The sequence below is a fragment of the Cydia fagiglandana genome, chromosome 9, assembly GCF_963556715.1.
Source record: "Cydia fagiglandana chromosome 9, ilCydFagi1.1, whole genome shotgun sequence".
NCBI classification, from domain to species: domain Eukaryota; kingdom Metazoa; phylum Arthropoda; class Insecta; order Lepidoptera; family Tortricidae; genus Cydia; species Cydia fagiglandana.
Window position 1 is genome coordinate 8,665,708 of NC_085940.1, and position 13,647 is coordinate 8,679,354.

Sequence of the window (13,647 nt, forward strand, 5' to 3'; positions counted from 1 at the left end):
GGATGTTGCAAATATTCGCATCCGCATCCGCGGAACTTATGCATTATTTTGAAAATCCGCATCCGCATAAAATCGATGCCGAGCTTAATGCGGATGCAGATGTCGAACCTGTCGGTACAGGGACGTCTTAGGGGCGGCGTAAGTGCTAGGTAATATCGTCATTACCTATAACGAAATCATCTAGATCCAGAAAAGTCGGCCACGTTACTGTTTATTCAAATATAACGCACCTAAATTCTTGCTCAAATAGGTACTATATGTTTCGTTTTTTTAAAATAAAAATTTTAAAATGTAATTTTTAACGTTTTTTTAAGTAGCTAATCTTGACATCCACATCCGCATCCACATCCGCGGATGTGAGCCTTTAAATATCCGCATCCGCGGATGTCAAAAAATCTGCATCCGCAACATCCCTGATTTGATGTCCTGCTCGAGTCTATCAGCTAGCTATCAGCACCTTAAGTAAAGCCCCAGTTATAAGTTACGACTATACTTGGAGGGTCGAGTGGAACGCTCGCCCGTGCTTAGTATTTAACCATGAGAATTCAGGCCAGATGGACTTCGGTCATGGAGTAATTATGCCTATTAAGCGGCAACGACTATAAGTGTAAATCAGACCTTATTGCAATGAAATAAGGTTGATTGTGGCGAAGTTTGTACATACGCATCACATGTTGTTGGGGCGGTGGGAAAATGCAAATAGCTGCGTATTTATTATGAAACATACCTACAATTATTAATATCAGCCCTTCGGGCTATCACCTATTTGGCTTATTTATGTGAGCGAATTTTATCTAATATTCGATATTACCATATAGGTACTTAAATTTTATGTAGACAGTCTAAGCCTACAGCGTCATAAATAGACGTCTACGATGACGTGTAGCTTTGTAGTATAGACAAGTAATAATCAGTATATGTATGCATGTATGAGGCCAAGGGAGTTCAAGAATAATTCACAAATGTCATGGACAATAATCAAATGTTAACTTGTAACCAACGAAAATTCAATAATATGTAAGTCCTACTAAGGTACAGTCATCAGCAGAAGCAACTAAGAGCAAATATGCACACGCTCTTGCTTCTGTTGCTGCAACAGTAAAGTATTTTTATGCCGTTTTGAATGTTCTGCTGCTGACTGTACCTACCTACTAGATATACTCAGACAAAAAAAGAGTAGAAATTCAAAGGGGCAATACTATATTATCTTTCAAATCAATCTATATAAGAAAAGGGACGACACTACAGTGTTGCGACTTTATTAATTTCTACTCTTTTTGTCAGAATAGGTATACACGGTGGCTAAAAAAAACTGCATTCCCGTAGCCGTAGCCAGGGAGGTTTTGGGATTATACTGAGCAAATTTTTCCATGGGACCAACTTCGAAATCGCGAAAAAAATTTACCATCCTATAGAAAATGGATCAGCCAAATTGAATGAAGCAGCCAAATTGAATGAAACAGCCAAATTATTTTTCGCGATTTCGGGGTTGGTGTCATAGTAAAAGTTGCTCAGTATCCCAAAACATTCCTGGCAACGGGAATGCGGTTATTATTTTTAGCCACCTTGTATATAAAGGTCGGTTTTACATAGCGATACATTACCTCTTGAAGTGCCCTCACAAGTAACGAGCATCTGAAAGGCGAACCCCATCGCCGCATTCGAAATTAAACTTAGCATCATCTTTTTAGACCAGTGTACATCCTCGTAAATGATTTGCGTCAGCATATACACCGAGTATGTGGTAAACCAAGCCAGTCCCATGAATGACGCGGCGGTATTCGCTGCAACAGAATGACTTGTATAATGATTGATTGGACTAATGAGCGGCCATAAAGAAAAGTACAAGGTCCATCGATTTAGTAATTAATCTACGAACATCTGTGGGAGTTGAGGTATTTCTAGGTGTCTGTGTTTTAAGTTCGCAGGTTGGTAGGTATGGGTAATAACACTAATAACGACAACAATATGACCGACAATATGACGAACCAAATGAATTTTAAAAATTTGCTTAGATATTTTTATGCTTTTGTGTATCATATGTATGTATGATACTATCATATGTATTTAGTTAAATTGGGTTTCAAAATTAAAGCGAATGTAGGTTATTTTAGTCTACTTTATTAACTGCTTCATTTGCTATATGCCAGCATAACAATTTGGAATCAATCAATAAAAATACAATTCCTGTGTCTCGGTAGGTACAGTCACCTGCAATAATATGTTACTCTTCGAAGGCCGCAAAAATATGTGACACGCTCTTATGGCTCTACAAATAAGATCGTGTAAGATATTTTTGCGGTCTACGTTGTGTATTATAGTATTGCCGGTGACTGTACACCGCAACTATGTATTTGCAAAATAAGTACTATCCAAGTAAACACATACGACACGAAAGTTAGCTGATTTCTAACTGTCCCCGTCCCATCCCGTATACTTTTTAGGGTTCCGTATTTATTTTAAAAAGAATGACTTGTTTGCGTTAAGAGGTCGACTGGCAATGTAACTTCAGTCATTCTTACATGTATCTTTTGCTCTGGGTGTTTTGTTTTACTTATGTGTGAATAAGTAAATTAAAGTGCATTTTACCTCTAGTGAAGAACACGCTGATCATAAAAGAAAATGCTAATGAAGCGATGACGAATAGCACCATGAAAAAGAAAAGCACCGACCAAGGCGTGAACGTGAGCACCGAGTATCTGACTCCAGTTTCGGTGGAGTTAAATGGTATCTAGAAACACAACATAATTGTAATATTACAAATTATTTAAATAAATTGATTGTGCATCATGTAGGCATCCGTGCGACGCGGATATTTTGACGAACGTAAAAAAAAACATTAAAAAAGCACGCAATTGTGAAGCAGAAAAACGCGCAGGTTGCGTGAGCGAGCCATATGCTCAAATATCCATACACGGTGGGAAGAAGTTGATAACTCGAGATATTCTATTGAAGAAATTTGAACTTAAAATTACGTAAGGTTCCAATTTCTTCAATTTTTTTCGCCACTTATCATCTTCTTCCCACCTTGTACCTACGTATTTAATGCATAGTTAGTTAACCTAACCATAGCAACTCCAAGGTTAACCGGTTAACCCCGGGTTAGTGGAATGGTGCAAGTGGGCCTAAGCCTGCAAGTAACTGGAGCAAATAAAGGAGCGTGCTAGATAATACACCTGCCACGAGAATCGTATTTCGCAAATTGCGGGCATCTTTCTCTGCCACTCTTATTACACCTTCATTGGAGTAAAAGAGAAAGATGCCCGTAATTTGCGAATTTCTGTTTTCGCGGTAGGCCCCCTGATGCCTTGTAAGCGGCAATCCGCGGTAGAAAGCTCACAATTTTTTAACACATTCACCGCTTAGCTACGGTCGTAGCCGTTAACGGTTTCCCGTTATGTAGCGAAAATGCTTCGTAGAGGCGAAACGACAACGTGTATTAGCGCTGAACAGGTTAACAAATTTAGTTTTAACGGCTTTTTGGCTTGCTCCTCATTTTTCAGTGTATTATTAAAAGCTTAAACTAGCTTGGCCACCATATACATGTATTTATTTTTTAAATATTATAACGCAATATCCGAGTCGCACTGAACTAACTCTAGAATTTACCTTTAATAAAATCACCATAAGAATAACGGAAATGAGAACGAATGAGAATTGCTTGATGAACCATGCCAGCCAATGCAGCCAGGACGGCAAGCCCATTATTGTCATTGTTTCCTGAATCAAAAACATATTCAAAGTTTAAAATTTATAACTAAAGTGCAGGGGGTAATTTAAACTAATCGAAATATCTTCCATGTTTTACAATTTTTACATTATTAACTAGAGTGCCATATAATTGTCCAGAAAGCGAAAAAGATGTGTTGTGTGTGATTCTGGTTAATAGTGTAAAACATGGAAGATATTTCGATTTGTTTCAATTATCCACTGGACCTTACCTTGTTTAGCTACTTTAATGTTAACCTAAGTTAACTTAGTTTATAAAAAGCATAACAATCCTTTGCTAAAAATATCACAGCAGTAAAGTAGTAGGCTTTACATTGAAGTGGTTATATCAATACTTGCCAAGTTCGCGTTTTAAATCGCGTGCAAGAAAAATCCCAGCTTTCTAATTATCAGAAAATTGCAAGATGAGATAACATGTTGAATAAATAAAGGCCAACGCACACTAGCTGCGTGCGCGCAGACAGGCACTTACGCTAAAATGGTGCAAGCCGTGCACGCAAGCGGTGTGCCGTCTCTCATAAGGATCTGTATATTACAACGCACATGTCTACGCACACGCAACCGGTGTGCACAGGCCTTAACCTTGCGACTTACCTTTAATTGCAGCTCCTTTTCCGAAGTCACAACTCTAACAGTATTTACAAATGTATACGCGAAGCACAGCATTATTATCATGGAGATAAACTTCTCGAGCGCGATCAACAGCTGGTCATCTCTGTAGGCTAACTGAGGGAATCGCTGCAGTAATACTTTAGTGTTCAAGGACTTTCCCAACTTTTCTTTTATAACGGCCTGTGACACTGCGTGTTGGACTGCTAGGAACATCTCTAGGGAATAGCCTGTTGAAAAGTTTATATGGTTTAGTTGTTGACATAACGAAACACGCGAGTGTAGGGCTTGGTATTCAAATGTAAACTTTATGGCTCCTCTACACGATGGGACAACGCCGGCCACTCCAAGGGACGCAGCCATGCGGTAGAATGAGATAGCAATGTCACTTGCTCCCTCTAACACATAAATGCGTCCCTTGGTGTGGCCGGCGTTGGCCCATCGTGTAGAGGAGTCATTATAGTTATACCTACATATGATGATGATGATGATGATCATCATCATCATCATCATCATCATCATCATCATCATCATCATCATCATCATCACCTACATATAGTGTGGACTAATATATCAATTAGGTTCACATTATTATTAAGTACGTATATGTACTACGGATTATAAATTCATACAACGCTATGTTTTCCTGCCTAGTGTTACGTCAAGTATGGGGTTCCTATGGGATATGTATGCATTGACACCAAGTCAGTGCAAACTTATGTTGCTTAAACTTACGTTGTAATCGTAATCTATGATATTTTTTTCCAAATTGTCGAACGACAAGACGACATTACATAACGTAGTTGTAGGTATAATTATAACAGTAAACAACCTTGAAACTAGTAAGGGAGAGTGGGGTATTTCGGAACACCAAAGGTATACCTAATGTATTTTTACAACTTTATTAAACAAAGGACAGTAAAAGAAGTAGAAGCATAATATTTTCGTTATCTTCTATCATCATATCTTCTATATACAATATACCTTTCATACAATCAGTTTAGGCCCTATGTGATCTCAAGTTAAAAACAGAATAGGAAAAGTGATAGGTACTCATTTTTAGTATTATATGGTTTGCTTAGTTTGGGGCTAGGTTGATCTGTGTAACATGTCCCCAATATTTATTTACTACCTACTTCAGGTAATTACGAGCAAAGAATATTATATTACCTATTACATTCTTAAGTATTCTTTGCTTCCTAATTGTGTCCCTTGTATCACTAATTGAACCATGAAAAAAACAGACAGTGAAAAGTAAAAATAAATGATTGATTTTTCGTTTTCAACAAATCTTATGTGATTTTAAAGTTTTTTTGTTTGTATGTATATGTATATTTATTAACAAAACTTATACAAACTATTATTAAAATTACGTATAAGTTTTTTTACATAATATACTAAATACGCAGATAACCACAGAAATGGCGGCAAAATGCTTCAATTTGTGACATCTACGTTTATGATAGTAATTACCCCACTTTCCCCTAAGCGTAACTTGATCGCTTTAATAAGATACAGGTATTTAGGACAGCGCTAGACGGGAAGGTTATATGTTAAAGGTATTTTAATATCCAGTAGATGCGTGAATAATCCCAACCTTATTTAATTCATAACTTTAGCATAAAAAAGAGACAGAAAAATTGCTCCGAGACCTTAGTCTTGAGCGACCGATTTGAGTTTCCATCCCGGAATATCTTAAGAAAAGTTAAAAGTTAATAAATTCATAACTCCAAAACTACGAAAAATCGGCTAACATACATGTATAGCCCACGATGTGAGAAATCCAAAAATTTTTTTGGATGTCAAGATTGGACTACCCTGTACGAATCGAAAAAGCCCGACTCAGCCCGAGATTATCTAGATCAGGGGTCTCCAAACTTTTTTACCTGAGGGCCATATTGCGCCTCAGAATTTTCGCGCGGGCCACCGTCGGCGCCGAGAGGCGAGGGGGGTGTATCTGGTTGCTGCTGTTAGGGCTGAACACCTGGAGCCTGGCTTCGCGGGTCGAGTTTTGGAGAGCCCTGATCTAGATAAAACTAACTAATTCATCGCGGATCTAGTTTCGATAGTTGTAACGGACTTCGCATAGAGAAGACCTGATTGAGTCACGCCTGAGAGAAAAACCTATGATTTAAAACAAAATACCTGGTGTTTTTCCGCCATATTTGTCGTCAGGGTCTCGCGGGCCAGGTTTTGTGATCAAAGGGAACAAGAGATTCGTCCTCCAACTGAGCCTTATAGGGTTGTCGACCATCGGCGTCCTCATCGTGGCGGGGAATCGAATCGTGATCACGACATTCTCGGGCCATTTAGTGGCGTCTGAAAGATACAGTTTCATTTAATGTATTTATATTTTTATAAATTTAAATGAGGCAGTAAGGCCCATATTACAAATACCTTACAGACTAACGTACATATATTATACCTTACAGACGTACGTACATATATATTTTATGAACTTATAACTAAACTCTATTTAAGGGGCTCCCCCTTGCTAATGACCTTCGATCTGAATCCCTTAGTTTTCTAATGTTTTTTGTAGCTTATCATATTAACAGCAACGGCTTTAAGCAATATAGTATCCCATATTTACTTTAAAGTTCATTGTCTTCGAGATATTTCGCATCAAATTTGAACAATTTTAGGCTAAAAAACTGGTTTTCTGGCCATAACTTTTGTGTTAATTAGTTTAAAATTAAAACCTTGGACACTATTTTCGAGACTTCAAAGACGAACCCAAATATGTAGATTTCGTACACGTAAGATCCTTCACTGCAAACTAGATACGAAAAAAGTGTTTTTTTAGACAATGTTTAAAAAAATCATAAAAAATAAGTATTAATTTTTTTCAAAATCTGGTGGACAAAACCGGAGATAAAAGATTGAAGAACCGATAACCGTTGGTCTTATAATTATATCTGTAGGTAGTGCAAAAAAAGGAGATACGATTCAAAACTTGTCAAAAATCGATGAAAACTTCGGGTAGCCCCTTGCGACAAAACGGCGTGGCTCCGTTACATCGGCTGCTCTTGTGTCGGAATTATATTAATGCTGATTTGAGTCTGTTATAGCTGGTTGCATGCTAGGGTCCCTTGTTGCATTACTGCGTCCCATTAAAATCATTGTGAACCAATTTTAATGGGACGCAGTAATGCAGCAGTGGAATATTTACACAATAAAATGTAATTGAAATGAATGACTATTGTTTTTGACTTAAGGTCTATAATTTAGTGACAAACGCTTGTGGGTTGGAACGTTTGTGCATAACTCCGTCCAATTTCTTTATCAGGTCGTATTGTTTGAGGCTAATGACCGTTTTGATGCTTTATTCTATGCTAGAACAAAAAGTTGAAAATGGTTGTCTTTATGACAATTCCGGTTTGTATTACGTGTAGAGTGACCGAGTGGAGCGTAGCGTTTCTTGCATGTGTGTTAAGTATATACTTATGTCAATTCGCAAGTCACGTAAAGCTGTGTCCACATTTACACCATTTTGCCTTATCGGTCGTGTATCGTGATCGTTACTGGAGACGCAACAACGCTTAGGATGATCACGATTTTTTTGCGTCCACATTAACAATTACGAATCGAATCGTAATTTACGATACTCGTCGGTGCTACGCGACGGAGATACGGTACGGCAAAATGACATAAATGTGGATTTTAGATAGCAAATTCCTACTAATTCTCATAGTACCTACATACTATATGTGGGTAGTTTTTCTCGTCAGTGTTTCCAGGCGTGTTGCCAGATCTGTATAACAGGTTTTATCATACATCGTAAAGCATCAAAAAGTTTTTGTACCAAAAATTAAAAGTGGAAAACTTTAGTCTCGGTATTTACACCATTTTGATTTTGAGAAATGGATTAAGTTCTACCAATTTAGGAAAACTGTGTTGTATAATAAAAGTAGATAGAACTAAACATAAAAGTGAATAAAAAAAATACAAAAGCAAATGTGTGTAAACTTACTGGCCATGCTATCCTCAAATTGTACTCCAGTGAGAATAGATTTCATTGCATTTGGCTGCGTTAAGGCTATCTCCATACTTTTAGCATCCTTAAATCCCTTGGGTTCTGGCAGCATTTTAGGGTCAAACAGGAGGGCAAGTATACCACTAAGGTTCTCCATCGCTACAAATTCCAGGGCATCTTTTAGTGCTTTCCTTGGTAATGCGCCTTCAGGTGAGAATGCTAGGGTCCCTTGTTGTTTTACTGTTGTGATATTACCACTGGGGAAAGATAATTTAACTGTAACTTTAAAAAAAGGGATGTACAGTGGCATTCAAAAGTGCATGGATAGATGCCAACCGTAATGTCTTAATATTATGGTTGAAACATCTCCATGCACTCTTGAATGCCAGTGTACATATATCTTGTTTTTACTACTTGCAAACTACATGTGAAAAGGTAAGAGATTGTTCAGAGTAACATTGATTTTATATTAAGAGTTCAGAGATTGTACAGATTAATATGTATGAATGATTAAATTCAACATTATCTTGACTTTATACAGGGTGTGTTAAGATAAAGAGTAACGCTCTCAGTTAATAATAAACAAATTCCAGATAATTTCTATAAATTTTATTTTAAATCTAATAATGTTATTGGAAATACTCCAATAACATTAAAATACTAGTTATTGCTTTTAAAGTAGGAGAGCATTGAAACCATCTGCCAATTCTCAACTACTTACTAATAATTAACCTAGATTGCTATTTAAATGGTTTGTTTATTATTTAGTTAAAAATGTATTAAATGTGGCTTTCCATATTAAAAAGTACCTTATGCAGTTACCATAAGGTTTATTTTATAATGGAAAGCCACAAAATAAGGACCTCTCAAACTATAGCAAAATAATCAGTCACTAAGATAGTATACAAAATATAAATACTCTTTTGTTATTATCATTGAGTACAACATTAATTAGTATCTACTAGTATTAATATAATATATTATTTTCTCAGAATACTTACATTTCTCTTCCACTAGCATTATAATACATTGGTTGAAATGGTGGATAAGAAATTTCCGGTTTTTCTTTAGGATCCACGAGACATCTTATTAAAATTAAAAATAGTGAAAATATCACAGGTGAAGCAATTTCAAACAATGTTTGAAATTTATGTCTCTTCTGTAGGAGAAAGTTCTTCCATACCAAAAGTTTTAATTTTTGAAATGACCCCATCACATCCAATTTCTGTGCCTTAAAAAAAGTGGAATATATTATAAAAATTAATTCAAATAATTTTGGTGTAACATCTTGTTTCAATATGGTTTACAAGAACATTGCTATGTTCACTCACGTAAAAATATAAATAATCTAGTCTGGTCTATAGAGCTAGTAAAAAGTAGCACAACAAATATACCTATTATTATACATCCTTGAAAAATATAGGAGTTAATTATCAGATAAAAAATTGTAATTTGCCAAGTTACTGAATAAATTTAGTAGTTGTGGCGGTAGTAATTATAGACTACAACAATACCCCAATACTGTATTCACTTACCTCTCAAATTAATAAATATAAATTCATATTGAGATTTACCTACACTACGGATTCTGTACGAAAATGTTTTCTTTGCTGAATATTCATTTTAATAACACACATGCACGCACTTGATCATCGCAACCTCACAATTAAACCGCACTACGCGTGTACCTCACTGCACTTACGTACTAACTAATCTAGCAATTTTCCGCAGTTTAATTTTCCTTCTCATGTTCCACTTCCGCCACTCCCATGACATCACACAACTAGCTCGACATTGACAGTGACAGTGACACTGTCATTTGCAGATGACAGCCGAGGGTGTTTACTGCAAAAATCGAAAAATGAATTTTGCTGTCTCGCTCAAAATTTGCAAGAGTGATAGAGAGACAGATAAAAAAATAGATTTCGATTTTTGCGGTAGATCCTCTGTTTTAACTATCTAAAGCCCCCCATTAACACTCCTACATTGCAGTCCTGCTCGCATAGAGGACAAACATTATAGAGGACTTACCGGGGAAATAACAAATAACAAATTTTCGAGTTTTGCAGTAAACCCTCGATATTAAAGCAATAACACAATACGGCACCCCACCGACCTTGCTGCGACGCACCTATAAGTGAGAGCGAGAAAGAGATATCTTTCTATCTTATAGGGACGCGCCAAGGCGATGCGGTGCGGTAGTCTGTTAGAGCTTAATTTAATCTGTGGATAATATACTCAACCATTCACTCATCCGTTCCTTTCCATTCGTATCATTCGATCTAATCAAAATGGCGCTTATGTCAGTGACATATCTATTGCAATGCAATGTTTTATAATCAGATTTCTTTTTATTATAGCCTTTTCAAGTATAATTATAGAATAAAACAGTGATTATGTCGACTAATAATTTGTCATCAGTTCTAAAATCATGTTCGGAGAGTGAATTAATTAACGAAGTGGCGGATAATAACATGACACCAAAACAGGTGGAAGGATCCCGACTGAAGAGGACCTTTACGTTGCCTCGCAATCCTTTTGGTACCACTAAACCAGGTTCCAGCAAAAGTAAGAGCAACGATAGCGACAATAAGCAAGTGAGTGCCAGCTCCACAATCGCAGAACCCACGAAGGACGACGGTGTAATTGAGAGGAAGTTGTTTAGAAGGCCATCATGGAAACGATTTCTGAACAAAATAGCGCAACATATGAGCACCGTTAATGTGTCCGGGGTAAGAAGTTTTAATGAGTTATTGAGCGTTATTGCGAAAATATTGATTTCATTATTTATTGACTTAAAATATTGATATGATGATTGCTAACAGGTAAAATCAGCTCCAGCAGTCTTGAATGGTGAGAGAGTTCCGTGCAGCGGTGACCCTCCATGGCCCCCAGGCTCCACTCCAGCTGCTACAGGCATCAAAAACCATGGCAACACTTGTTATATGAACGCTGTATTGCAGTGCCTTTCACATACTGATGTTATTGCAGAATATTTTGTGCTAGATCATTACAAGGTAACTAAAGATTGTGCCTATTGATCTCTACGAGAAACAATGCAGATTATTAGATTAGCTCAGCAATTTTTTTTTCAATTCATAACATTTGGACCTCATATTCTTATTAGAATATTATTAGACCATCTATTGTACCCACATACATATGTTGTACATATGTTCATATGTTGTAGGGTTTGCTGAAGCATTAAATGTTCTTGTTGCCAATGCTAGTGTACTTTTTACTACTGTGTAATGCTGGCTTAAGCTTTGGTGGGATATAAGTGTTCAACCAGTGCTCAACCCAACCGGATTTTACTATGTTAAATATGTGTGGCCCCTATTTGTCCCTCAACATGTTAATACTTGGGAATGCTCCTGGTACTGAGTTTGTATATCGAGAACCGGGGATTCCCGGTTCCAGTGCTGGGTTTGTATAGAAAACCAGTACCGGGAGCACTCCCTAGTTAATACGATATACAGTGAATAAGCAAGAGAATAAATAAGCAAGGCTTGGCAATGCATGTGTAATTCCACTGGATTTGCAAGAGCCCATAGGTGGTGGTCGCCTAACAAAGCTGTGAATGTATTTAAAAAAAAACCATGATAAATTATTTTTCCAGTTTTAAATTTGGTTATATACAATTCAGGTGAATTTACATTGTAGCTTTGTCTTGTATGACAGATTTTAAAAGCTATAACAGAATACTATCCGTTTTTGTGGCAATTTTGACGACCGGTCTGGCCTAGTGGGTAGTGACCCTGCCTGCGAAGCCGATGGTCCTGGGTTCGAATCCCAGTAAGGGCATTCATTTTTGTGATGAACACTAAAATTTGTTCCGGAGTCATGGGTGTTTTCTATGTATATAAGTATGTATTTATCTATATAAGTATGTATATCGTCGCCTAGCACCCATAGTACAAGCTTTGCTTAGTTTGGGGCTGGGTTGATCTGTGTAAGATGTCCACCAATATTTATTTTTATTTATTTATTTATATTCCTACAGTATTTGTTACCTAGAACTCTAAAATGATCTATGCCACCCGAAGGACTAATCAACATAAATAACAAAGGCTGATTTGCATCTCATAATGGATGTGGTCTATCTATAATGTAAATTCATATAGATTAGTCTAGAATAATTTATAAATGTTATTTACTATTTTGAAATAAATTAATCTAAATCTTCTCTTGACTATTTTTAATACTTAATACTGATTTTTTTAATTTGCTTTCAGGTAGACTTACAAAAGAGGAATAAAATTAACTCAAAAAAATATGGCACAAGAGGGGAAGTAACGGAACAACTAGCAACTCTCCTCAAAGCTCTCTGGGCTTGCAGATACACACCTGACATGAGTACTGCATTCAAGGTGAGTTGTCAGTCATTTATTGTCATTAAAACACATTTTATTAATTAACACTTTGAAGGACACTATGCCTATAGTAAGCTTAACGCATTCACTGCCAGGGGGCGTGGCCTAGGAACAAACTTGTATGACGGTGAATGCACATGTGCATCGGGGGCAGTGAATGTGTTAACAACTCTTAATTGAAAATACATCAATATTACTGTGTATATTAGCAAATGGCTTGCTTGTTTGGCTCCCTATTGACTCATAATACTATGTCAACCTTCAAGGCAGGGAGAAACTGAGCCCATGTACGCAACATATGCATTGTATTCTGACAATTTGAATGATGAAATTTCTATCTGGAACAGTGGAGTTTATGCTGATAAAAGATATAAATGAATGCTAATGGTGATCTAGTTAAATCAAATAAAGGCATTTAAATTCCTGTTAATTACCTTAACGGTAATATACAGTTTGTCAAACAATGAGTCATTGTGGTAAATGACACTATCAGAGATAGTGGTCATGTTATCATGGCGAATGGACATAAAATAATAATGTTTTAAATTGTGTTTGGCCATGGATATTCACATTATTATTAACAACTTCAATTGCAAATGATGTCAACGATCATTAAAATCCAGCCTCCAGGCCAATAAAACGTTATTACTTACGTTAGGGCTTGTGCACAAATCACGCGAGGTTCGATAGGGGGTAGGGGTCACGAAAAACTCGCGACAGATCACGTTGGGGGGGGGGGGGGGTATAAGGAGACCTCGCATGTATTTTTCTTCAGTTATGGGGAGGGAGGGGTCAAAAAGTAGCCAAAAACACCTCGCGTGATTTGTGCACAACCCCTTATGTAACAAAATCTCTATATGATTTAAATTCAATATGCAGCGGATTTGAATATGATTGTGGAAGCTCTTCATTAAGGTTTTGTGTAAATTGGATGAAATATGACAATGATTATTTACACTT

At 36.8% G+C, this 13,647-nt stretch overlaps 2 protein-coding genes across 5 annotated transcripts in view; one reads left to right on the plus strand and one right to left on the minus strand.

The window, feature by feature from the left end:
* LOC134667307 (phospholipid-transporting ATPase ABCA1-like) overlaps positions 1 to 10,079 on the minus strand; it is a 35,634-nt gene extending 25,555 nt beyond the window's left edge. For all 3 annotated transcript variants that reach the window (XM_063524651.1, XM_063524652.1, XM_063524650.1), the window contains exons 1-8: positions 9,850 to 10,079; positions 9,316 to 9,545; positions 8,312 to 8,571; positions 6,484 to 6,657; positions 4,324 to 4,568; positions 3,610 to 3,720; positions 2,590 to 2,731; positions 1,605 to 1,784 (exon numbers count right to left, since the gene is read on the minus strand). In XM_063524651.1, coding sequence (XP_063380721.1) covers positions 1,605 to 1,784; positions 2,590 to 2,731; positions 3,610 to 3,720; positions 4,324 to 4,568; positions 6,484 to 6,657; positions 8,312 to 8,571; positions 9,316 to 9,527 — 1,324 coding nt within the window. In that variant the 5' untranslated portion in view covers positions 9,528 to 9,545; positions 9,850 to 10,079. The remainder of the gene's footprint in view (positions 1 to 1,604; positions 1,785 to 2,589; positions 2,732 to 3,609; positions 3,721 to 4,323; positions 4,569 to 6,483; positions 6,658 to 8,311; positions 8,572 to 9,315; positions 9,546 to 9,849) is intronic.
* Positions 10,080 to 10,596: 517 nt separating this feature from the next.
* Positions 10,597 to 13,647, plus strand: part of LOC134667309 (ubiquitin carboxyl-terminal hydrolase 4) — a 358,087-nt gene continuing 355,036 nt past the window's right edge. For both annotated transcript variants that reach the window (XR_010098622.1, XM_063524655.1), the window contains exons 1-3: positions 10,597 to 11,046; positions 11,140 to 11,331; positions 12,550 to 12,684. Coding sequence is in view for 1 of the 2 variants with exons in the window: in XM_063524655.1 (XP_063380725.1) it covers positions 10,711 to 11,046; positions 11,140 to 11,331; positions 12,550 to 12,684 (663 nt within the window). In the remaining variant the exon portion in view is untranslated. The remainder of the gene's footprint in view (positions 11,047 to 11,139; positions 11,332 to 12,549; positions 12,685 to 13,647) is intronic.